This window comes from Acipenser ruthenus, chromosome 27, assembly GCF_902713425.1.
Source record: "Acipenser ruthenus chromosome 27, fAciRut3.2 maternal haplotype, whole genome shotgun sequence".
NCBI classification, from domain to species: domain Eukaryota; kingdom Metazoa; phylum Chordata; class Actinopteri; order Acipenseriformes; family Acipenseridae; genus Acipenser; species Acipenser ruthenus.
In genome coordinates, this window is record NC_081215.1 from 17278929 (window position 1) to 17304788 (window position 25860).

At 35.4% G+C, this 25860-nt stretch overlaps 1 protein-coding gene, 3 non-coding genes and 1 pseudogene across 6 annotated transcripts; all 5 read left to right on the forward strand.

Annotated features, from left to right (window-relative positions):
- On the forward strand, window positions 1-22754 carry LOC117432298 (nucleosome assembly protein 1-like 4). Of its 3 annotated transcripts, none has more exons than XM_034054001.2 (14): window positions 1-137; window positions 2283-2331; window positions 3841-3931; window positions 6228-6369; window positions 7463-7549; window positions 9633-9764; window positions 11211-11282; window positions 11635-11774; window positions 12195-12340; window positions 17849-17871; window positions 18042-18164; window positions 18287-18322; window positions 19311-19346; window positions 22563-22754. In XM_034054001.2, exons 2-14 carry the CDS (start codon window positions 2307-2309, stop codon window positions 22599-22601), a joined length of 1092 nt encoding a protein of 363 aa, XP_033909892.1. In that variant the 5' UTR covers window positions 1-137; window positions 2283-2306; the 3' UTR covers window positions 22602-22754. The 3 variants fall into 3 exon arrangements, with proteins under 3 accessions (XP_033909892.1, XP_058858671.1, XP_058858670.1); XM_059002688.1 differs by lacking the exon at window positions 22563-22754 and adding an exon at window positions 21262-21294; XM_059002687.1 differs by lacking the exon at window positions 1-137 and adding an exon at window positions 217-468.
- Window positions 4579-4699, forward strand: LOC117432475 (small nucleolar RNA SNORA54; annotated as a pseudogene).
- Window positions 10864-10992, forward strand: LOC117432474 (small nucleolar RNA SNORA54). Its single transcript, XR_004548790.1, has one exon. It is a non-coding gene; the product is annotated as a small nucleolar RNA SNORA54 (small nucleolar RNA).
- On the forward strand, window positions 11401-11529 carry LOC117432473 (small nucleolar RNA SNORA54). The gene has a single exon (XR_004548789.1). It is a non-coding gene; the product is annotated as a small nucleolar RNA SNORA54 (small nucleolar RNA).
- On the forward strand, window positions 14306-14437 carry LOC117432476 (small nucleolar RNA SNORA54). Its single transcript, XR_004548791.1, has one exon. It is a non-coding gene; the product is annotated as a small nucleolar RNA SNORA54 (small nucleolar RNA).
- Window positions 22755-25860: the final 3106 nt, after the last annotated feature.

Here is a 25860-nt window from a genome sequence, read left to right on the forward strand (position 1 = left end):
GGACTTACTGGGGATCTCTGTACTGCACTATAGCGGCCGTGTTTGTGCTCAGGCCAATGGGAGGCGGGGTTAGTTCGAGGTGCGGAACACTTTCGCTGCGGCTACAAGCCTGAGAGAGGAAGGAAAGGGGCCCTGAGGTAAAAAAGAAAAGAAAAGAAAACAGCAAAATAAATAAAAGGGAAAACGTAACTTAAAAATATACAGTTCATTTTTTTTCCATCTGAGAGTGTGAATTAAGAAGTGTATTTTGTTTTCGTGACGGGGAATGTCGTGGTGGTGTTGTTGGATAATATCCGATTCAGACACGTGTTGGGATTTTAACTGAGCTAGACTAGAGTGAAGAAGCAGGCGCGCCTGCCAGTGTCACACAGAGAGAAACTTTATGAACAGATACAAGTCATTTGATTTTCTTCGCATTTAGATACCATTTAATTGAGCTGTGAAGACGTACGGTATAGTCTTAACAAGGTGCTTAATTTGTTTACATTGGGGTAACGTGTTTAAAAACAGGCCGATTTGAGTTTCTATGTCATTTAAAAGTTAGCTATGCGGTTATTGAACGCGAACAGTTGTCAGTTTTTTATGTCAGTAATTCGCTACACTTACATATATGTAAGCCAAAATATGCAATGGATAAAATAACAGAATACTTCGTTTATATCAAAAATAAAAATGTAATGTTTGTAACATTGAACAATTGTTATTGGGACTGTGAAAATAATCGGGTATTGGTTACATTTGATCGAGGACAATGTACATAATGATACAGGAAAGTATTATAAAGTCTTGTACAGTGTACTTTTTATTTTGAAGTAAAAATTGAATATTAAATAATAGTTTTCATTTAAAAGGAGAACAAATTGTAATGATTGTTGGTTTTGAGACTTTTTTTTCCATACTGTGAAGCTATACAGTTAATTTTAAAAGCAAACTATTTGTTTTTCATTCTTTATTCCTAGCAGTCATTTTTCTGGGGTTTAGTTAAATGACAAAACTCTTACATTATAGCTATTCATCTATTCTAACTAGCAGTAACAATGTTGTGAAGATTGTATTGTGCAGTGGTAGACACCCATTTAACCTCACTGTTTAGATTAATGTAAATATGACTTGTTTGTACTAGAGCATTGTGTTTAATGTATGATAAAAAAAATGTAAGTGAAAACTTTAAAAAGGGGTTAATATTTTTACAGTAGCTTTAAGAAATGTTTATACATTTTTGTATTTCTTGCATGTCAACATTGTGTTGCATAAAGGGAGTCACTGAGTATTATTCTTTCCAGCACAGCATTTATGGTGTGGTTTGGTTACCTTGTATTTGGCATTCCAACCCGCCCATCCCAGAAATAACAAAAATAAAAAGGTTGTAAAGCTTGTAGATATTCAGACTAAATGTGACCAAAATGAAATTGGATAGCAGCATAAAAAAATCGAACATTTCCCATGCCTGTTTGCCTAATCTCACTAATGCAGTTCTAGCACATGTCATTCCAGCAAACGGGCCTCCCAAACATGATCATTTCACCAAGAGCTTCATAATTTAACACATTTATCTAAATGCATGTATGCAGAACAGTGTTATTTAGTATGACTACTGTAGGTTACTTGTATAAATAGGTTGTTATAAAAGTGAGTCGGAAGTTATTTTTTAAAATCTCCTGCCCTACACAGTATCAGTCAACTTTGAAAAAAATATTCACATATGTTTTAATCTACATGATTTTAAATAGTATGATTGTAAGAAGTTGAGTCAAAGTTATTTTGAAACCCACCCACTTCCAAGTTTTAATTTGTGAAACAACATGCAATTGCCATGTGAACATTTTCTACTGACACCTACTGGGCAGCAAAGTAAGTAATCATTTGTCAAAGCCTACAAAATATTTAAATGAAGAACAAAGCTCAAACTAGCATTCAAAGATTGCTAAAACAGTGCTCCCCACCTACATTATACTGTTGCTAACATGGCTAAGAGCATTTTCAAATATTATCAGTTGTGTGTCTCTCTCCTTGTTAAATAAAATAATGAATTATAAATTGGCTTTGATACCAGCTGTGATCAGTGCAAAGGTCTGGTTCTGATTAGTTGGAGTAATACTGATTGTGAAGTCAGTTTGTATTGTTCTGTATGGTGTCTGAAAGTTTCAGGTTAATACTGTTTGTGTAATGTTTTTGTGTATTTTTAGAGAACTAAGCCATAACAAGTCAAGGCTTGAGATTTAAAGAAGCACTCAGTTTCTGTGTTACTGTGTGTCTAATGTGAAGCCTGTGTTTGATTCCAGTGAAGTGGGCCAAAGCCTTTTACTATGGACGGTGACAAGATTGGCAAAGGTAAGGTCCATTTAAAGCCACTGATCTTAAGTATTTTGTTTCTTGTATGAGCTACTGTATAAACTTGTGTAATCTGGTTGACTGTGATATAGATGTGATAAAGCCCTCTGAAAAGTCTTAGTATCAAATGGTGTATATTAAATGGCTTGTATCTGTTGGCTATGATGTAACTTTTAGATTAGCTATATACTGTTTAATAATTGTTTTATATATATAAAGCTACCCTAAAGTGCCGGTATTATATTTTGTATTCAAAAACCCAAATATTAGTATTTAAAGGGCATGAAACTGGACTGGCTGTACTTGTTGGCCAATTTTACAGAAATCGTACTTCCATTGACCTGTATGGCTTGTTACTCCATGTCAGGAAAAAATAAACCTCCACTTTGTGTCTTAAAGTGATTGTAGCTAACACAATATTCCATGTATTTTCCCCACCATGCACATCCATTCACTTTATGGGTCTCAGATGTGCAATTTTGAAAGAAACACATGTTTTAAAAATCTCAGACTGCAGTAAAATATTCCCCATTTCCTGGAAGGCAAGCCAAGAAAAACGAGAACTTTCTTTAATCTAATGCAGTTACAGATGTCATGTTTTAAAATGAAAATAAACGATTGCTGTAACGTGTTTGTTTGAAACCTATATAAGCCTAGTGAATAAGAGTGCATGGCAGGTTGCATTTATGAAAATATTTTGTTATGCTGCAACCAGAATCGTAGTCCTCAGCTTTTAATAATATGCACAAGTGTTGGATTCTGTTTAATTTCTTAAACTTCAGATTTATTAACATTTTTCAAATGTTTGTAACCAATCATTACACCCATGATTTAAAAGCCCTTCAGTAGATGTTACTTTTATACATTGCTACAACATGTATTACCAGCTCTCCAGATAAGGTTTGGGTCATTGAGTAATTTACTCTACAATTTAAACCTTTAAGGACTAAGTGTTTTTCAGTGATATGCACCTCCTGGGCCAGGTTTTTTTGGCTGCATCATTTTTTTACAGTGGCAAATTGGAATTCGTGTCATTTTTTTCAGAACACTCGGGAGTGGGGACTAAGACGGTGCTGAGAAATCCTGAATATGTTTACCATTGCAATATAAATGGATATAAATTAACTTAAAAAAAGAAAGTATTGAAAACCTGTACTTATTGGTCACCTGTTTTTGGCAAATCCCAGGCAGGCTACAATTAGCTGTCCTGGCATTTGTGTGATCCATTCTCTAGCTACTGCTTGCAGTATATTCACAATTGAGATGCTGGGAACCAATGAAGTGCAAGAGGCTTGATAACATACAAACTCAAGCTGTGCAGCAAAATTGCTGTGCGTATTCCTTAAGCATAACATTTAAATATCATACGTAATTCATAATTTTTCACGACATAAAACAGCCAGAACGCAGCTCATCTGGAGCGCTGTGTATTACATAAAATGTGTTTAAGAGAAAAGTACCATTGTTTTAATATACAAAGGTTTCTCCCCCCCAAAACCCTTTCTGCAGCGGATCAGGTCATGCAGAATCCACAGGCCATGGCCGCTCTTCAGGAGCGACTTGAAAGTGCATCACATACTCCGTCCACCATCATGGATAGGTAAGAAATTAAGTTTGTTAACTCATTCTAGCTCGCCTAGAATCCAACATCCTCGCCATAGAATCCAGCATTTCCCCATTAAGCAAATACCATTACCGAGCCTTGGACTAAAGTTTGGCCGTGTTCGTTATTTATTTGATATTTTTAGTAATTGTTATACACGTTTTAATGTTAGATCACCAACTAGAAGAAATGTTTTAGGTGTACCTTTGTGATCCCAACATTAAGAATGTTACACAGTCTCTGGGATGGATATACTATTTGAAGTTGCTGAGATTTTTTTTAATGCGCTGTGTCCATCCCTTCTGCTTAAAAGCGAGTCGTTCCAACCCTATTCCAATTTAATTGAGCAAGTGCTGTATTATTTTCTATTATTACTATTATTTATTTCTTAGCAGATGCCCTTATCCAGGGCAACTTACAATTGTTACAAGATATCACATTATTTTTACATACAATTACCCATTTATACAGTTAGGTTTTTACTGGAGCAATCTAGGTAAAGTACCTTGCTCAAGGGTACAGCAGCAGTGTCCCCCACTGGGGGTTGAACCCACAACCCTCCGGTCAAAAGCCCTAACCACTACTCCACACTGCTGCCCTAGTTTCTAGTGTAGCTAATTTGATAATATATTCTAACAAACATTGTGCACTGTTCGTAACCTAACAGTCCATTTTCTGACTGGGTTCCATTCCAGTGCTACATTAATCCCACTAGAATGAATGGTCATCTGATTAGTTTGGCTATTTCCAAAGTTGGGAACATGTTGTGCAGGCAAATGATAAAACTTTAAAAGAACACCAAGTTTTAAAACAAGCTCTTAAAGCTTTTAAAACAAATTCTCCTGTGTTTGTGTTTGTACTTATTACTTACATTTGGAATATGCAGATATTTCAAAGATAACGCTATATATGTAATGTTGCTGCTGCTTCCTGGTACCTAAACACTTAATGTGTTGAAGTTCAATGGTCTTGGACCAATTGTGACCATGTGACCTACAGCAAATGTACCAGGATGTACCAGTTCATCTATAGCATTGCATTTGAATTAACCCTTTGCAGTCCATTTATTAAGTGCGTGCCAGGCGCGTCGGGTCCAATTTATTTTCACACGCGCAGTTAATTTGACACGCTGTTTAAAAGGATTTTTTATCCACAGTTAAACGGGTTTAAAAGGCCCTGCATATCAACAAAGCACTCACTAGGCATCTCCAGCCCCGCCCCACCCTTTTGTTCGCTATAGCTTTCACATATGCTAAAAAATAAATAATAATAATAATAGTCGTACATACCGATCCTTCATCTCCTGATCACTCGTTTTATCACCAAACGCCTCAATAATACGATCCAAGTCATTATTTTATTACTATAACATCTGAAAAAAAGCTTTGCAAATGTCTGTGATATTCTCTGAGCGCTGATGCAGTATCAGCCAGCTTGTTTCCTTATGGCCGCCCCTATCTGATGCCAGGGGCAAGAATGACTAATCATGAGATACGCCCTTTTTTCTTTTTTTCGGCTTGTCTCGGCTCCTGTCGCTCCCACTCGGCCATTGAATGGTTTTCTCTGCTTTTTCCGGAAAAAAAACCGACTAGAAACCCTTTTTTTTTATGTCGGACAGGGTCTGACATTGGACCGGATAGGAATAATTGCAATGTCGGACCAGGTCCGACATAGGACCGCAAAGGGTTAAGTGAAGAAGAAAAAAATATTTCCAGCAGAATAAAAGTGGGGCAGTAATGTCAATAAAAAGCTAATAAGAGGTTAAAAATATATATTTTAAAGCATTTGTTAGCACTCATTTTAGGGTTGCAGCGATATAAGATTTTTCACATCACGGTACAAGCTGAACAGAAAATGATGATATCCTGGTGTTATCGGGATAATTTTAAAGAAAGGAACAGTTGTATTAATGTTCCATTATCCTGTAATAGCTGTAATTGATTTGACAAATGATAACAATTTCTGTATTGCAATATAACGGTATAACTGGTGTTTCACTGCAACCCTAACTCATTTACTGTATGACCGTCAACACTGGCATAGGCATTTCTTTATAACCCATTGGCATTATTTATATATAATTTATTGTACATAATTGTCATGTGTTCTTATTTTACATAACCCTTATATGAAAATAGATTTATTTCATACTGTAATAGATTATTACAATGTGAAGAAAATGATTAAGTCCGGTATTGATTTCTTGTGCTGCTTACCAGGTTTTTACCATGAGCGTATCATTTCACGCTTGTGTAGCATTTAACATGTCCTTGTCTGTTTGTGTTCCTTACAGTTTACCAATACAGGTCAAGAGACGAGTTAACGCCTTAAAGCAGCTGCAGGTAAAATGTGCACACATAGAAGCCAAATTTTATGAGGAAGTCCATGAACTTGAAAGGAAATATGCAGCCATGTACCAGCCACTGTTTGACAAGGTAGGACTTAAAGCCTAGACCTCTTCTATGCTGTTTGTGTGTGTTTGCTTGCTTACATATTTACAGTGCCGCAGTGTCCCTCAAGGTGCATAAGCAGTGTTTTGTTTTGAGTTAAGTGTGATGTACACTCAGAGAGCAAGTCCTGACTTATGATAAAAACATTTAAAAAAGTGGCAATACCTTGTCGGTTATTACAATTCAAAATGTATCCTCACTAAAATACTAAGTATAGCTTAAATCAAAAGACAAGGTAAGTGGTAAATTGTGGGCAACCACTTTGTTAATGAAAGTTGTATATTTCAGCATAACGAAGCATGTTAAGTTTTAAGGACAGATAACTGGAGCAGGGAGAGAGGGGCGCAGGCGGCGGTAGTGGCAGCTGTTGCTGGTGCTCTTGACTGTCGCCTTCAAAAAAAAATATAGCTAGAAGAAAGTCTGAGTCCCAATCAAATCCTCAGGTGCCTATTGTGGGCAACTAAGCATGTGAACCACTATTCTGTTGCCCTGCTTGTATCCACATTCAGTGATATTGCTGATCGTCTTACCTAGTAAGAATGTATGGTGGAATTTATTTTCCACATATGTATAAATCCCCCTTTTTGTGAATCCAGACATGAGTAGGTGAGGGTAGATGTCTTGTGGAGCAAATTATTTAAAATGTGTTGTGTCCAACCCCTCTGATTATCAGCAAGCTAAAGGGGGATAAAATAGATGCTGTTCCAATGCTATTCTAGTTTAAATTATCAAGGGCTGTATTTGATCCAATATAGCTAATTTTAACAAACTGTGCACTGTTCGTAACCTTCTGACAGACACTTTTCTGACTTTGGGTTCCATTCCATTGCTACATTAATCCCACAAGAACTAATGGCCATCTGCTTTTTGGCTGCTTTCAACATTGGGAACATTTTGTGCATGCAAAAGATATTACTTTTTTTTAAAAACAAAGTGCTACTTATTGTTTGAAGATTTCTATTTTAACACCATGGAGAAAATGTTTCACTGCCAGAAAGCATGCAGGTAGCAAATATAAAGCAAAATCAGCACAGCCTTTTTGCTTATTTATTTGATGACCATTCTGTTTGTTTCACAGAGACGAGAAGTAGTTACCGGTAGTATTGAGCCTACAGATGAAGAGTGTGAGTGGCATAGTGAAGGAGAAGAGGAGGATGAATTAGCTGTAAGTATAACCCAAGTTTTAGTTTCTGCATTTCAACTTGTGCTTTCTTTTTCTTTTATTCTCTCTCTTCACACTTCTACACACCCTCTGTGTACAGCCATGTACTGCTTTTAAAAGACCCATAATTAATCACAGCAATTCTGAATCAAACAATTAATTATACACTTGAGGCCTTCATCAAGATGGCCTCCTCTCACAGCCCCCCGTCACCAAAATGAAGTGTACATTCCTCAGCCCTAATACTTGCAAATTCCGGTTAGGAATATATATATATATATATATATATTAGTGTGTGTAGTCATTTAGCCGATCTTTGATCAGCCATAGGGTCTAATCAACCGAACCGAGCGCACCTGTACTCGCGTGATGAATTACGTGTTGTGTATTTAGTGGTTGCATCCCAGGAACCCCATATGGTTCGTTATGTGTTCTACTCTGCTGCACTTAGTAACTAGGCAACCAACCCCTGCCGCTAAAATTAAAGCCACGAGATTTGAAATTCGCTTTAATAACAACCACTGTCTGCAGCTATTCGGCGTAACATGGCAGAGAGAAATGAAAAGAACGTCTTTTACTGATTGACCCAGAGGAGACATTCATTATATACCTTCAGTTCTACAATTAACTGGAATGTGTTTGTTTTATGAATACTGCATAGAAGAAAGCATTGTTTTCAGTTATTTTTTTGTTAATTTGCCTGTATTTGAACAAATGCAGTTTCTTGATTTAAATGTCATAAAAAAAGCTGTACTCAAGAGTATCTGTTTTTACTCTGCCTACTTAACAATCCTTTTGCTGTGTGATGGTGACAAACAGAAAAAAATATTTAAATTCAGATGTTGATAAGGTAAGGAAACAGCGCTGGCCTTTACAAAAATAGCGCTGTTTTAAACAGCGCTATTTTTGTACAGGCCAGAAGTTTTAACAGGATCTCATCTGTCCATGACTGCATTCTTATTTTATTTACACGTTGGCATACCGGGCTTTAAATTGTTGATTTTTCTTCTGTTTCGTCAGTAACAGAAGAAAAATCGGCTGGAGATCATGTCTGGTATTGAGCAGCTAAGAACTTAATTTATTAATTTCAATTGCATGTTATTACAGTGCCTGAACAGCAAGTATAAAAGTATAGAAACATTTAACTGAATTTAAGTTTAAAGTTGTGCTAAATTGTATTATTTTCAAAGTTTGGTATATGGGACATTTAATTACAGTATTTCATTACCTTAACTGTAGGTGTTAGTTTTACTGAATTGCATTAATTTAATGATTTATAAAGCTTTGTAATTTTTATGCTTAATGTAATAGAATAGATTACTAGTTAAATATCGTCATCAGTAGGTACTTGAATACCAAGTACTTGTGTGTGTTAACCTTATTCTATACATTATTAAAGGTACAGTAATTGTTATTAATATCTGTTTGATTATCAATACAAATTGATTATGCAAACTAGTATCGGTCCCAGTTAGTTTGGATAATTGACACTCTACTGTGTGTGTGTATATAAATAAAATAAAATCACTTCTTCAATTGCGATTAAATAATTTAGGACATCCTTTAGTTATTGAGTGTATTTTTACATGTTAGTCAGCCATGGTAGTTTTATGTTTTCATGATGGCAGGGATGTATGTTGCTTTCATTATAACATTCTGATTACACACTCACAGTGGCTAAATTACCCCCAAAACCCTCATGCGAACAAAAAGATCGTTTGTGCTGTTTGTAACCTGTGATCAGTCTACTTTCTGACATTGGCTTCCATTCCAGTGCTACATCAACCCACTGAAACATTGGGTTGTCTTTTTGTTTGCTTGCCTCTGTTTTGTCGCTGGGAACATTGTAACTTTTTGTATTGTTCAATACTATCCAAGATGCTAAGTGTCTTTAGTTAAATAGTTCATTTTAGACATGTTTGGTTTAGTACATATACATTTTCTGTGCACGGTTAGGGCCTCCTACCCACAATTATTAGTAGAACACACAGTTTATGACCAATACTGGAAGTGAGCAACTTTTGAATAAATACCTGCTTAAAAAAACAAAACCATTTATCCCAGCATTCTGCTCTTTCTATCCCAGGAAGATATGAAAAAGAAAGCAACAGTAGTGGAAAATAAAGAAGATGCAGTACCAGAGGAAGACCTTAAAGGAATCCCAGGGTTCTGGATCACAATATTCCGGAACGTAGACATTCTAAGCGACTTGGTACATGTAAGAACCAACACTTGATAACTTGTTTTCTTTTTTCTGTTTGCAACAAATTGAAGGATGCTTCTTTTAACCCTTACAACTGTATCCAGGCAAAATATCACCTACAATACTTAAGCACAGCATATCCTAGCCTTAATTTTGAATTTGGTCCGGATTTGAATTGATTTTATAAGAGAGGTATTGCCTTTGCAGAGAAATACAAGAGAGAATCGGTTGTCTTTGTACCTATTTGGCAAACTGGCAGCCCTTTTAAAGCTGTACTATTACATTCAAGTGTTATATAGATATCTTTGGAACTAAATGCATTGAATTTATGACAGTAAATGTGAAGAATAAGCTATTGTTTTGGTCTTTAAATGAATAAAGAAAATATATTGCTTATAATTCTTTTTTCTTTTTTTTTTTTTGATAAATGAACACATTCTATCCCGGTTCTGTGAAATATATTTTAGCTGATGCATTTTAATGTAGCATGTCTTATATCAATCTTAAATACTGTAAACCACACCTTACTAATGTTACTACTATAATGCACAGGACATCAGTTGTAAATAATATGGTATTATTAGCAAAAATAAAACATCGCACAAAAATACATTTGTTTATTCCATGGCCTTGGTTGCAGAAATTCTTATAAGGTCTCATTGATTAAACACTGCTCCATAATAAGCAGCTATCACACGCTGTTTAGGAAACCTGTATATTTCAATATTAAAGTTTTAGTGGCGTCTTCTCCTGCTGTCATCTCGGTGGTGTTGTGCAACATACACCCCGGCACGAAACTATGCTCCCGACGTGTGCTCCCATGTCTGTAACGCATTCAAATTTGAAAAACAAGTCCTAGAGAACAAGTCATGTTTCGATGCATTCCACACACCCCTCGATGAGCCTCAGTAAAATGTAAATGAGTGTGTTATACTACGGAAACTGCAGCAACTAATGTTCTTGAGATTCAGGCAAACCAGAGGTTGATTTTATTAACCTTGGCTTGACTAATCAAACAAAAGTTTAATTTAATGGTTAAAAAAATGAACCTCCTTGTTTTCATTTTAATCATTTCTTGAACTACTAGCAACCTAAATTGACATACACAACAATCTTGCACTGTTCGTAACCTGTGATCAGCCTCTTTTCTGATTGTGGGTTCCATTCCAGTGCTACATTAACTCATCTAGAACAAGTGGCTGGCTGCTGGTGCAGTTTGTCTGTTCTGTACTTTGATACATAAGCTGTTTAGGTTATTTTACAAGGATATAATTAAAGCAAAGCATTTTCAATTTCCAAGAAATTGATTGTTGCTACTACATTATAGCAATGTGAACATTGTAAAAATTGACCCATTCAGAATGCAGAAGATTTCTGAAATAAGATTCTTGCATGCTGGTAAAAAATTTGTTTTGGGACCATACTCTGGCTTAATTTACTTTTCATCTCCCCTTAATCAAGGAGCATGACGAGCCAATCCTGAATCACTTACAGGACATCAAAGTTAAGTTTTCTGATCCTGGACAACCACTGGTTAGTATTTTCTCTCCCAGTTTAAATTGTTTGAGGAACTTTATTTAAATTGGCTTTTGGTGCCGTTTGCACTGGTTGTAACAATCTTGTCTACTTGTTTTAGTTTAAGATGTTTACTTTGCACTGTTCGTAACCTGTGATCAGTCTGCTTTCTGGCATTGGGTTCCATTCCAGTGCTAAATTAACCCCACTGAAACAGGAAACTGCTTTTGTTTGGAGTATTTCTGTTCTATCTTTGGGAACACAATAACATATTCATTACAAGTTAACCAGAACAGACACTGTTCTTTTTAAGCTTTGTAATATTAATGAAGATAAACAAAAGACCTTGTTCTTGCTTGTTGTCTAACAGAGTTTCACGTTAGAGTTCCTCTTTGAGCCCAATGATTTCTTCAACAATGCTGTCCTAACAAAAGTCTACAAGATGAAGTCAGAACCAGATCAGGCAGACCCTTTCTCTTTTGAAGGGCCTGAAATTGTTGACTGTGAAGGGTGAGTGGACATTTGGCTTCTTTTAGGATTCCTTATGAATTTTCTCTTTTGCAGCATGGAAAGAGTTGCCCCTCCTATCAGCGCTTTCCATTGCAGTGCAAAATTAAATCAAATTATTGAGTATTGAGTACTAAAGATGTGTTTAGAAAGAAGCTGACATAGTATCCATCAGGTGATATTAAATATTACTGTTGTCAAAGACCTTTCTCTTTTCAAATATGCACATGACACAGTCTAGATCTGCAGTAGGTTGTGGGGGAAATGTAAACATAACCTTCACTAATGGCTGCCATATTGTGTTCATGTGACTTTTGATTTCAGGATGTTGTAGACCAAAACACTATGCACTTATAACTGCCTCGGTTTGTGATTTAATGTTACTTTTAAAGAAGTTCATTATTTTATCCTTTTTTAAACCAGGTGTTTAATTGACTGGAAGAAAGGCAAAAACGTGACCGTAAAAACAATCAAAAAGAAGCAGAAGCACAAGGGCCGTGGCACAATGAGGACAATCACGAAACAAGTACCCAGTGACTCTTTCTTCAACTTCTTCAACCCTATCAAAGGTAAGTAGCATATGCATATGTAACCAGAGGGGGCGGGGGCGTAAGTGACATTTTTGTCAAAATGGCATATTATATATCAAATTACAGCTCTTGATGAGATCTAGTGTCACAAGGACCTAACTGAAATCACAAACTGCATTGAATAAAGTGAGAAAGTAATAGACACAACTGCAAAATCTAGGTAAACTTAGTGCCAGGAGGGTGTAACTAGCACACTTACAACCTCCTGGCACTGAGTGTTGCATTGTGGGATGGCTGAGTGACAGCAGGTGAGTCAAAATGGCTGAAAAACTGTAAAATAGTTTTGTGTAAAACAATATCTAACTTTTGTGGATATTTTACTCAGTTAAATTGAGGATTCAAGCAATGAATTTACTACAGAATAAGAACCAGACCATGTCAATTGTAGAAGATCTTATAAATTATATTTTACAGTAGTATGTAAGTGTAATTTATTAAATGACTGTATATGTGAACTTTTGTATTTGAAATATACATATTGATTTATTAATTGTTATTAAATTGATGAAAAACAAGTCTGGGATAGAACTAGTGAAGAAAACCACACTTATCTGCAATAGGTATTCATTTCAGTGTGTTATTATGGAAAATCTAACTTTTACGCAAAATTTCTGATGATTATTCTTACTTTTTGAAGCTTCAAATTCAAAAATATTCTAAACTTTAATTCTTCAAAATGATATTGATACTGTGCATGTACTGATAAATGGCAATTTAACACAAATAAGTAAGGCTGTAATATGGTGGCAAACCCTGATGCTGACAACTGAACTATCAACCACAAGAAGACACCTTTTCACAAACATGCATATCAACTATGACTACTCTCCCAAGTAATAAAAAAAAGAATGCCCTAATAATGGAGAAAGTACTGTTTCAAGAATATCTGACTGAAACTGACATTTTTCCACAAGGTGGAGCTATACAGTCAATTTACTCACAAAACTGAGTAGTTTCCATCTGAAAACAATAACTCGTGGCAAGACATATTTTAACCACCCAGAAGTGCAATACGATACGTCTTACTGCACACCCTGTCGTGAGTTATTGCTTACATATGAAAACTACTCAAACAGTTTTGTGAGTAATTAAAGTTGATGCTTGAAATCAGTTTCCCTAGTACAATGATCGACCCCTGCACCTATATTTTTTATTCCTACAAACACGCTGCCTGTGTCTCTTCTCAGCGTTAGTTTAGCTTCTCCATATTCTCCCAGATGATCAGGGAGGCTGTCATATCGGTCAACCTGAACAAAACTGCTCACTGTATTATAATACACTGTTGTCTGCAATTACTGCAATGTAATTAAGATCCAACTCTGCCGATCTCCACTGCAATTTCAAATATTGCAATCTTGCTGAATTTGGTACTTCAGCCCAGTGCTTTGATCGAAGAGACTGAGATTTTAAAAAATAAATAAATAATATCTAAGGAAGCTGATTATCAGTTACATTTTTTATGATTATTTAATTTCTTATTGTTTGACTATAATACACTCATTGCAAAGCAGTGATTTTTCTATGAGTTTAATTAGACTCCCCTAAGCTAGTTTACCTGTACATTGTGGTTAATCAAGCTCGTAGTGCAGCCTGGAATGGGTGAACCTGCAATAGATTACGAGTTTTGCTTCCATCCCTGGTCTGTCAAATTGGCTGTCTTGCCAATTGAGGCTGACTCTTGCAAAAAGGGACATGTAACTTTTTACAGAATACTTGTTGGTGAGGCCATTTACAAAACAAATTATTTAATGTGAGTGAGAGAGACCCGTGAATGAAAGTGTGTACTGTACATACTCCAGGTGCGTTTCTTTTGTGACTATTGTCACAAGAGCAGTAGGTGGCAGCACCGGTACACTTTCATTCATATTTCACTTTTTATGCAACTCAAAATTACTACATGAGGTTTAAATTCTGAATTTTTTTATTGTCTTGTATTTTCTTTACCTGCATTGTTCGTAACCTGTTGCAAGTTACCGTTCCTAGCAGCGGGTTCCATTCCAATGCAAAATAATTTCCAAATGGGCAATGGGTTGATGGCATGTCTGTAGCCCAGTTTGGTCCAATGTTGGTACATTAGGCCAGTCTTAATGTCTGTTGCAGATAAGTAAATAATCATAAGGTAGGTAGGGATTTTATAACAATACTAGGTTACATGTGCATACATTCAAAATCAGTTCTACTTTGTGTTTAGACTGAACTAAATTATACTAATTTCACAGAATGTTCTTTTGTAATACTCTGGACATGCATAATCTATAGTTACATTAAAGTGTTTTGTACAGGTGCAAAAGTACTTCACTAATACTCAAATAGTAACCCTTTATTGCCGAACGGGGCTGCAGCATGCCCTATAAGTTGGTTTCTGAAGACTGGTAAGTTTACAGTAGCTGTAGCTGAGTCAGTTTATGGCATATACAGTAGAAAAAAAAGAAAACGGGAAAACAGCATTTATCCATATAGGGTTTATAGATATTGGCACCAGTGTTGTGCCATTCACATGTTGAGCAATGCCCCCCCAGTGTCCATGTCTGCTCTTGAGTTCCTGGGTGTAAAAGAGGAAGCTGGCTTGGTCATGGGGTCGGAGGACGCTCGTTGAACCATCAGTTCTCCTGAGATGTGTGGGGAATCACTGCGGTGAGGGTAAAAAATGGATTGGACATTCAAAATTGGGGAGAAAATCGGGGGTAAAAGATTGGCCCATCTAAATATAATTTTTTTTAAAAACGGAATAATTTGTTATCTCAGGAAATCACAGTGTCTTTGTCTCCTGTGTATCGGGAGGTTGCCCTGGAGATCTGCCGTCCTAAGGTCACACACTTTAGGTCAGCGGCTATGCGTGCGCACAGACTCAGAACCAGCTTAGAGCGCTGCTCAAGGGTAAACAGGTGACTCGAATGATAAGAATGTTTTTTCTAATCAACACTAAGCCAGCTCTGAGTTAAGTGTCTAAACACACTAACTTTATTCTGTATGTATTATCATTTTTGCTTCAGTTAACAGGTGTCTTATGTGAGAGTCCTCGCATTAGCATCTGTCAATATTTAATCATATCCTCTATTTGAATTTTCTTGACTTGAGCACAATCAATATTTAAACATATAATTCTATGTTTTTGACCTTGGTTAATGTTTTAGTGATGTGTCTATGCTACAGTCATTCACGTACCAGATGTCCTTAGATTGGTATTTAAAAGCTGTGTGATATGCTTCTCTGTTGTTGGGTGTTGATTTGTTATGTGTACATCATCAGGCTATAATACAATAAAAATGTATTGGGGGTAGATGGAAACAAAAGCCTGAACTTGTTACCAAACCTTTAGTTTTGCATTACATTGTGTGAGATCCAGAGTAGTGTGATTAACAGCTTGATAGGACTGGTCTGGAAGTCAGGATATTTGAATTTTGATAGAGGGCAGGAGTATTATTATTATTATTATTATTATTATTATTTGTTTATTTAGCAGACACCTTTATCCAAGGTGACTCGCATAGACTAGGGTGCGTGAACTATGTATCAGCTGCAGAGTCACTTACAATTACATCTCACCCGAAAGACAGAGCACAGTGGCTGAGGTGGGATTTGAACCGGGGACCTCCTGGTTACAAGCCCTTTTCTTTAACCACTGGACCACACAGCCTCCTACATTCATAGTTGTTTTGTTATTTAAGGCAACTGGTAATAACCATGCTCAAGATTAAAAGATTCTTGTAACACCACCAGGAATGTAATGTTTTATTTAATGGAAGGGATTTGGTAAATTGCCGGGGAGGGAAGCAGGGTTAGGCAAATGAATGTGCACAGTTAAATTAACAATTAATTATTTTTGTTGTGCTTATTACTGACATTAAATGAATACTACCACAATTAAGATAACAATTAAGACATTTCTTTTTTTATTAACTTTGCTTATCTTCCATTTTTGCAAAGCTTGCATTTGCCTTTTAAGTGTCTATGGCAGCACAATCAACGTTGTAGAACTGCTTTATGATCGCAGGTATCGACTTCTTGCAATTGAGTTTTTCTGTACAGCATTTGAATCAGTGACGTGACTTTGCAAACTGCCTTTTTGGAGAGTGCAGCTGCTGTGATAACGTGTTGTATTCAGTGAGCCGCTGATACGTTTTGCAATGACAACAATTGAATACTGGAGATCATGTTAATGCAGTAAATCATCAAGAAGTTAAATGAACTCATTGGTAATTAATTTACAATTATCTAGGTAATTAACCTAAAAATTGGCCAACCCTGGAGAGAAGCACACCTTAACTAATAATATACATGTCATCCCACATCTTACTAATTATGATGGTACAGAAATACTTTAGGACGCAAACTGAAAAAGGTAGCTTTAAATTCCTTGAGTAATTAAACAGATAATCTCTATAGTACTTGAAGTTAGGCGTGTCCTTATTGTCTGGGCTGGTGCCAACATTCCTGTACGGCCTGATAATCACTTCCTTATGTAACAAGAAGTCTGAGTTTGCAGTCTTGGGAACAAAGAATCTTCCTGGTTTGGCCCTTCCATTTTTTCTTTTTTTTCTACTTTAAATAGTAAGTCACTTCTGTGGGAATCTTCTACAAAAGTGTACTTTCTTTTTATGAAGGACTATTATAATTAGCAGTTGGAAGTGTGTTGACACTGTGTTTTTTTGCATAACAGCTAGTTGGTTTAATCTAGCTGTAGTAGTTTACTATAGTTCAGAAAATGAAATGTATAGCTTCACATTCATCTTGCATTTTATCATCTTACCTGTACAAGAAAAACACTTACACGCAAATGACCATGCTGTGATTGTCTTAAAATATAAATGTGCAAACGTATTTATTTTCTCTCAACTTTTTAAAGAATCTCAGTCGAATAACTAATATTTTCATACATCTGAAGCCACAAATTCACATAACAGAAATATAGATCTTATTTGACTTGTTTTAAAAATGAACGTAGTATATAATTTCAGAAGTTTAAATATCTACACTCTAGGTGCACATTAAGGAGGAGGTGGGAGACCTTGCACTTACTACTTGTAATGTGGAACAGTTTGTGTTAGTGTTGGTCTTTTTGATGTCTTTCAAACTCCTTCTTCAATGTAATTGCTGCATTTAAGACTGTCAAATGTATTAATTTTTTAATAGACAAAAAGAATGCAGTAGAGCCTGATCTTATCTCTGGGAAATCGTATGTGAATTAGATTGTTTAAGTGACATTTATATAAACTATGCAGTTTTGCATTGGAGCCCAGAGGATGTTGGATTGATATTTCTATAATGGTTGTTATGGCACACAATAGAATTGTTTTAACTGTGTATCAGTACTATTGTTTTCAGCAAATGAGCAATAAACCTAAACAAGTTTATAGAACTGCTGTATGCTGAGTTTTAATGAAAGCATAAATAATCTTTTCCTATTAATATCAATTTCCCCCACACAGTATTTACCATGCAATAGAATATTAACAATTTAATTTAATCTATTTTTTATATTTTTAGTTTCTGGAGATGGAGAGGCATTGGTGAGTAACAGATCTATATTATTCTCGTTTTAACAAATTAATAGCAAAAACCGTTAAAATACTCCAAAAAAGGCATTTAAACTAATTTAATGTACTGGTCTAGTGTTTACTTTATTGTGCTGTATAATATGAGAACACAAATTGTCTCAGGATCATAATGTGTTTTCCAGGATGAAGATTCTGAATTCAGTTTAGCAGAAGATTTTGAAGTTGGACACTTTTTCCGTGAACGGATAATTCCTCGGGCAGTGTTATATTTCACTGGAGAAGCCATAGAAGATGATGACGATAATGTAGGTGTTCCTGTGTTTAACAGTAATACATTACTTTAATAAATTAGTATGGGGTCTTTTATATGTGTAATGTATGAGTGTGTGTGTGTGTGTTTTTTTAATGTGTTTTTTTTTTTTTTTAGTTTGAAGAGGAGGAGGGCGAAGAAGGCGAGGAGGAGGTAGGTTGTTTTACCAGGCCTCAATTTATGTTGCATCTTATTTACAAAAGACAGGTCTGCATGTGCAATTTTAAATATGTAAAAACAGAAAATCTGGTAATTAGCAAGGATTTAAACCTGCAAGAGTGCTTCTTTGTTGGTAACATTTTTCATGAAACCATATAAAGATGTTGCAGTAAAAAATACATGAAACTACATTGGACTCATAGATTAGCTTGTACTGCATTAGCATCACAATCTCAGTATTCTGTTTATGCATTGAGCCTTACTACCTATACAACCATGTTTTGTGAAAAGAAACTAAAGTGAATACAGACTTTATATTTAAGACTTTAAGACCGCACAATTAAATCAATATTACAGCCAGTATTCTGTAAAGATAACAAGTCCAATCTGCCACCCAGTCCCACATGACAGATGCTTTTAATAACCTAAATGTTATTAAAGGAGGTTTACTCATGGCATGCCTCTTGATGTCTTGTTAATGCTCAGTTATTCAGATATGGCCCAAATCACTATATATCCTTGACAACTTAAATTTTGACTCTTTTAGCATAGTGATCGATGGGCTTGAAGTTAAATCTAGTTCTGTAGTTAGGAATCTTGGTGTGGTCTTTGACCCTTGCCTTACTTTCAAGTCACATATCCGCAATGTCACCAAGGTGTCCTTTTTTCACCTTCGTAACATTGCTCATCTGCGCCCTGTGTTGTCTGTGCATGATGCAGAGAGGCTAGTTTATGCCTTTGTTTCTTCCTGGCTCTATTATTGCAATGCGTTGTTTGCAGGTGTCTCCAAGGCTGCTATTCGCAGGCTACAATATATTCAGAACTCTGCTGCTCGCATTTTAACTGGCACTAAACTGGGTGCCCATATTACACTGGTTCTTGCTTCTTTGCATTGTGAATTAGTATCTACCATTTACTGTTTTTGCACATGCAGTTTAGTACCTGCTCATTTGTCTGATTTTTCTTTTTTTCTTTTAAATAGGAAGATGTGGATGAAGATGAAGAGTATGATCCTAAGGTCAGCTTTCAGTTGGATTAAATGTTGAATGCAACACCAGGCTTTCCCTAATGCATGTCATTCTAGCTTCCATTTGGATTAGCACCCTGCCTTATTTAATAGTGGGGTTTGTGCCTTAAATGTAATAATGCAATTGCCGCTTTTCTAGTTAGTTAATTTATAGGCTGGTAGATTGAGGGTTGTTAAAGAAACTCATGTATTTATTACATTTTTATTTGAGTTAATACTTTGGAAGAATGGCTTAATATAAACACTGGTGAACCTCATGGAAGTATATAACCATGATGCCAATTCTTATAATTATGACATGGTTAACTTTGATATGTGGGTTCAAGTTATGGTAGCATATCTATTGGTTATTTAGATATGTTAAACAACACTCTGTTTTTATATACAGGGTGATTAGAAAGCAAGTTTACCACATCAATGATATGGTGCGTTTATCTGGTAAACTTACTTTCTAATCACCCTATAAATGACTAATATATATTAAAACAGGTCTTTTACTTGAAACCTACTGATATGCATCAGTACCTACATGTCATCTGTACATCCTTACTAAAAGAGCAATTCCTAAAGGATGGTATATGGATAAAAATCTGTTCTGATGAAAAAACAGAAAGGAATTAAAAATAAATCAAGAGGATATAAAGAACAAATTGAGAGTACCATTAATAATTACATATTCTCAATTAAACCAACATTTCAAAAATTGTTTGGACGCATTTAAGTAGAAATATTTCCGAAAGCACCAATCGTCACTTTTAGAAGGGATGCAGATTTGACTGGCATTTTAGTAAGCATAAAGGGACCATAGATACATTAATGGACATTGAAACCTGTAATTCACATATAAAGTGTGCAAATATATTGGTAAAGATAAAACTGAAATCTCAAATGAAGAAAATAAATATTCAGTCTTTTAAAAAAAAAAAAAAAAAAATCAGTCATGCAAGCATAGCAACCTTGTATAGGGTGTATTTTGCATAACTTAATGAAATATGTGGGAGAGACAGGTACATCATTATATAAAAGAATACAGAATCACCTATCAAATAAGAAATACAAAAGTAAATGAACCAATGGTTTACTTTACAAGGAACAGACACACCATGGATGACCTAAAGTTTGTGGTTTTAGAAAAAAATCAAATTAGATAATGTACAGTATAGATGAAATAAAAGAAAATAAATGGATAAATAGACTAGATACCATGATGTCGGAAGGTTTAAATAGAAAGGAACAGTAGATCGTTACATAGTTGGCTATATAGCGAATGACATCACAAAGACATGAGATTTAAAGAAGTAAATGTACCATGGCATCAAAAGCCTATGCATACCTCCAATGTTTTTCAAACACATTTTCCCTTTACAAAGGTATGTTAAATGTTGGCTCTTTGAGCATATATATATATATATATATATATATATATATATATATATATATACACGTTACACACTATTGTTATGCTTATGTGTTTATAATGTGGACCTGCTTTGGCCACACAACTCATCTGTCTACAGGTTAAAAAGCGACCAATTTGTTTTTAATTGAAAGCACTTTGGAGATTATACACACAGCACCTAATTGTGTGATTTAAAAATTTAACCGGCTTTCAATTGAAATGTGTCGGTTCAGTGAGACCTTAAAGGAAAATTATTCGGAACCGCTGTATTCGTCCCATCCTTAATGAGTGTGTATATATGTAGATAGATAGATAGATAAATATAATAGAGATTGATATGTTACACTTTTTTTCTTTCTTGAACTAGTTTACATAGATTTTTTTTTTTTTGTATTGTGGAATTATGGTTGGTAGCTTCATTTTTATTGAGGTTTTTGGTTGAATGTCCAGTGATGTCCAAAAAAAAATATATACGTATATATATATTTTTTTCTTCCTCTGTTTTAGGCATAATTCATGTGTCAATTCATACATTTCTAGGTAAGGGAGAATACACTTTCCTTTTTTGTTTAGTATTTTAGCTCCAGCCCTTTACCTCTTAGACTGTACCTCTTTTTTCCTAATATACTGATTGACTAGGAATTTAAAGGTCGATTTTTTCAAAGATTTTGCTTTGTTCCATTTTTTTAATACGCCAATATGCCCCTCACTTGCTCTCGTGCAAACTGACTATTTTCAGTTTATTCCTGCTGGTTTTGTTCTGGAGCCCACAATTAAATATTCATGTATTCATTCCTATGGTAATGAGGACATGCCCCTTTAAATTATCTTTGCTCTGCCACACAGAGTATGTTAAGGTAACATGTATAGTTAGCCAAATGCAGTCTTTTTTGTATTATTTTAAAAAAGTACCCGTATAAATATTGTAAGCTACATACAGGCTATTTTTGGGGGGGGGGGGTTTAACCTCCTAGGTCCAGAGACCAGGTTTATGAGAATGTGTTTCACATTGAAATTTCGTTATTTGCTTTACATGAGACCACAAAAATATGCAAAATATGATACCAATATTTGGGATCCTGAAATATTGAACATTCAGTATTTTGAACGTCCGTACCTGAGGGCTGTCTGGCTGACGGTAGCGTGGGCAAATGAAAAATGTTCGGTATACTGAACAAAAGCTTGTTCAATAATTTGCAGATCTCTTATGAATCATTTTTAAGTTTCCATGTTTTAACAAAATATCTGAGCTTCCCTCTAACATCCTGTAGTAGCTAATTTTGGAAATGGTGAAATTAAATTCATGCATTTAAAAAGTGCAGTTTGTGATTTGACAATTGAATAGAAAGGCATTGTGGACAGTCCAAACTGATTTACAATGATAATCCTGTTTTATAGCTTGCTCCTCATTTTACACCACCATAAAGTAGTTGTAAAATAGTGGTTACATGGACTCTCTTGCTCTTCTTTTCAGTTTTCAAATTGTACCTCTGCAACAGGTGCATTGCGATGCAGTGCAAAGGCACCAGTGGAGGCGTGATTGCTCAGATAAAGGCTTTTGAAAATTGTATTTTGGAGAAAACTAGAAAAAGTGGAACAGTGCAAAATTAGCTCACAAGCAAAATAATTGAAAATCAGCCTGCTAATGCACAGAGCATATCAAAACATTCATATAGATATCCTTGAAAAAAACATGTGCTGCAATATGCAATGTTAGCTAAACCTATGAATCGGTAATGTTAGGACATGCATTTTATTTGTATTTCTGCGTTACTCCTTTCTCCTAATTATCCTATATTTTTCCACAGAAAGAAGCAACCCAGCCTACTGAATGCAAACAGCAGTAAACGGAGATAGCGAACAACACCATGTTAACTAAATGTATCAAAATACTCCAGCCTGCACATGTGGTTACCTTCTCGGTGCAGCACAATCTTGACTAATTCAAAAATGTAAAATAATAATTCTAATAATAATAATAAAAAAGGTTTTAAAGCGCATGAATTGTTTGTTCCTCTAACATTTAACTTTTTTTTTTTTTTGGCTTACCTTTGTACATTGTAAAATGCAATTTGAAGCAAAAATAAAGCGACATCTTGGGTTCCTCCATTATGAACTTTTGAAATGTACACCCACAGATATGTAGAGTACAATTTATGTATCAGCACACTTTAGCCATTCAATAAAGGAATAATATTTAAACCTACCCATCCATTGGCTTCATCATAGGTTACTCAGGGATTTTCATGCCAAGAAACAATTGCATAAAATTTTCAGCCAAATTTAACATTGTTGAGAGTTAATTACATTTTAAGTAAAAAATAAAATATAAAAAGCCAAATTGTCTCAGTACTTTAGATCCCACAAAGCCCATTGTGACCCTTAACTCCTTTGGTGCCCAGACACTTATCTAAAACAGCAATGCTGTGCCTGTTGATTCTTTAATAACCTCTACGGGATGTAGAACAGGAAGAGGGCTCCAGCAGGTGCTTTAGGAATCTTTAAAGGAGACAGTGCAAATATTGCCAAATGTGCATTCCACCCAGCTTATTTAATTAAAAAAAGATTATTGTTGACCCATATGAAAAGTACCAACAAAGTGCACCTTGAATTCATTTTGAAACAGGTTTTTCCTGTGATTAAATCGTAACATGCCCTGGCACGTAGCGTGCGTTATGGCCTTTCATTGTTCTAAACAATTTGTTATTTTTAAAGTGGTGTTTTTCTGTAGAATAGCCAGAATATTCTATTAAAGTTGTGGAACATGGAAGCTATGACTCTTTGGTTTATGTTTGAGTATTTGGTTTGCAAATATTTGTGTTGCAAATACAAAAAAAAAATCCCATTCATTGCATGGAGAAGTGTGGCGCGGTAGCGTCCCACCCCAGATGCTATGGCAGGGAGAGACACAAAGCTGCAAGGTTATATGCGCTATTGTACAGTTTTAATTAATAAAACTTTTAAAATCTTTACAAAAAAACACTTGTCAAAAGGTTTGACAAAAACTCACGAATGGAAACAAACTGACAGCACAGCAAGGAATATGAAACACATAACACAGACCTCTACTATCGCCAACATCAATTCTAACCCTCCCTGTAACACCCGTGAACGCCTGTTTTATAATAATGTCAGTTCCAGTCACATTCCCTCGTGTTGACGGAGAAACTGAACTCCCTCTCTGCCAACCTAATATTCTCCACACAACACACCCATGCACCGGCAGGGCTTTCACACTGCCACAAAAAGTTCCACTGTAATTTTTCTTTTCTGTTAAGTTCTGTTTCCCTATTTAGAATAATTTACAAGCAAATTTTATTCATACATTTTTATTTCAATAAAACAATCTACTTTATATATGTAAATAATAGAAGGAACTGAATAATTAATTAAAACATGAATTGGTTCTAAAAATACATTACATGTAAAAGGTAAAACATTGCAAGTGCAGAAAGGGGTAACCTGGAATTAATTTGAGCACATTCACACAAACATATTTCTGAGCACTGGATGCAAAGTTTAAGTTAAGACTTTATTGGTATCTTAAGACTTATTTCTAAAGTTTTAACATTCCTTTTTAAAAGAAATATTACAAATCTTTCATTATACACTATACATCATCCAGAAACGCAAGCCTTCTGAATAAGGTATGTTTAGCAATAATACCTCAGGTGCAAATCCAAGCCTGTTGAGAGAAAGAATGGATGATATGAATAAACTGACCAAAAGTTTTGCACATCTCTTGTTAAGCTTTTGTTAAAAGAAGCTATAAGACTTCTGTAGTGAGCTCTACCTTCTTTCTTTTCTGGACCCGACTCTTCTTTCTACACAACCATGAAAAACAGGAGCAGCCACCAGTCGAAATCCTTAAAAAGGAAAAACGATTGGAAAAAGAAGATAATCATAATAGATCCATCCTCATTTGTGAAATAACTGTGGTACTCCATGAATGTTCATAGAGTACCATATCTGAATTTCTGTGTTTCCTTGTTACATGCAGATTACTTACTTATCTTCCTTTGTGTTCGTCCCTTTGGGTGCTTGCTTCCTTTTCACCTCTCTCCTTGGGTTCTTGGCTTCCATTCTTTCTTCCTTCTGTTCTGCTTCCTCTTGATCCTCTTGGTTGTTTCCTTTTCTTTTCTCCTCGCTCTCCTCTGGCTCCCCGTACTCTTCCTCATACTGTTGTATAAAAGCCTCTCCATCCACTTTATCCAGGTTGCTCAGTTTTGTCTGCAGTTTTTTTATCTCTTCTTTCAGGCTCTGAAATACAACAAGGAGCAACTGGCTGTGTAAAAACTTCACTGTGGCTAAACCCACAATTGAAACCATTAATGAAGTGCTAGACCTTGTCTGAAACTGAGACCTACCAGTATTTTATTGTAAGCTGTTTGTCCTCTTGAGTCAATTTGTTCGATTTCTTCGTTCATCTGTAAATCATCACAAAATGGATTACTGTAGTTTAAATGCAATATTTCAACTGAAGGTTTGCAATGGCACCATTACTGTATGTCTGAACTATAATACATACCTTTAAAATGTGTTTCACACGGTCGTCATACTCCCTTTCATGGTCCTGTATCTTACGCTGTGTAATATATAGCAGAAGAAAAAAAAAACATTACTTTTATGTTAATTATTTTGTGATATGAGCATGTTCTGGTAATTTAGAATTCCCTAGGCTTCATGTCATATTGTCTGAAAAATCACTTGAGATTGCTGCCCTAAACTCCATAAAATCAAGTATACAGTGAAAATATTTTCTAAATAAATGTTTTAAATGGTGTTTTTTTTTTTTTTTTTATAATTCAAAACTGAACTTTGCTGCACAGAATAAATACCACGTGACCTGAACAAAAGAGTGGTTTTCAGAAACAAGATAAAGCAACATTACAGATTTTCTATTTAATTATCGGATCTGTCGACTACTGTTCTGCATGATCAATAAATCTGGGTTTTTATTGGCTGTAAGGGTGACGCAAACCAGCTGTAACACATGTGTTGGCAGAGGTCATGATAGTTTACCTCCAGTTTGGGAATTTCGTTTTCATTCAGTGCGATCCAGCGCTCCACAGCTCTATTCTCACGTCCTTCTGTAAGAAGCTGTAA